The sequence below is a fragment of the Saprolegnia diclina genome (assembly GCF_000281045.1).
Source record: "Saprolegnia diclina VS20 unplaced genomic scaffold supercont1.33, whole genome shotgun sequence".
In the NCBI taxonomy this organism is placed as follows: domain Eukaryota; phylum Oomycota; class Saprolegniomycetes; order Saprolegniales; family Saprolegniaceae; genus Saprolegnia; species Saprolegnia diclina.
This window is the reverse complement of record NW_008246100.1, coordinates 339,013-339,534: the sequence shown is the minus strand read 5'-3', so window position 1 is coordinate 339,534 and position 522 is coordinate 339,013. Positions and strand designations below refer to the sequence as shown.

Here is a 522-nt window from a genome sequence, read left to right as displayed (position 1 = left end):
ATCGGGATCTCTTCCTTGAGGACGTTCTCGATGAGGACGGGCGGGACGTTCTCGCCGCCGGCCGTGATGATGAGCTCCTTGAGACGACCGGTGATGTAGGCAAACCCATCGACGTCGATAGCACCGCAGTCGCCCGTGTGCAGAAAGCCGTCTGCATCCATCGCGCCGGCGGTCGCCGCGGCGTTGTTGAGATAGCCCATCATAACGTGGCGGCCGCGCATGAGGATCTCGGACGTGGTCGGATCGGTTTTGACCTCGTGCGTGCCAAACGCGTAGGCGCCCAAGCTGGCGCGCTTCCACTTGTGCGGGTAGTTGAAGAACGCAAGGCCCGTGCACTCACTGAGACCCATGGCTTCGTAGATTGGAATGTCGAGCGACGCAAAGAAGGATGCGACTTCGTTGCTCAACGGTGCGGCGCCCGAGCACACTGCCTTGCACTCGTCCAATCCGAGAGCCGCACGGACCTTGTTGAACACGAGTAGTGTCGCGATCGTGTAGCCCCACGGAACGCTCTTGTCGCCG

General features: G+C 61.5%; 1 protein-coding gene across 1 annotated transcript in view; it reads right to left on the bottom strand.

Moving 5' to 3' along the window:
- SDRG_10075 (hypothetical protein) overlaps positions 1–423 on the bottom strand; it is an 890-nt gene extending 467 nt beyond the window's left edge. Inside the window, exon 1 of the mRNA XM_008616047.1 lies at positions 24–423. Coding sequence (XP_008614269.1) covers positions 24–350 — 327 coding nt within the window. The 5' untranslated portion in view covers positions 351–423. The remainder of the gene's footprint in view (positions 1–23) is intronic.
- Between the last annotated feature and the right edge of the window lie 99 nt (positions 424–522).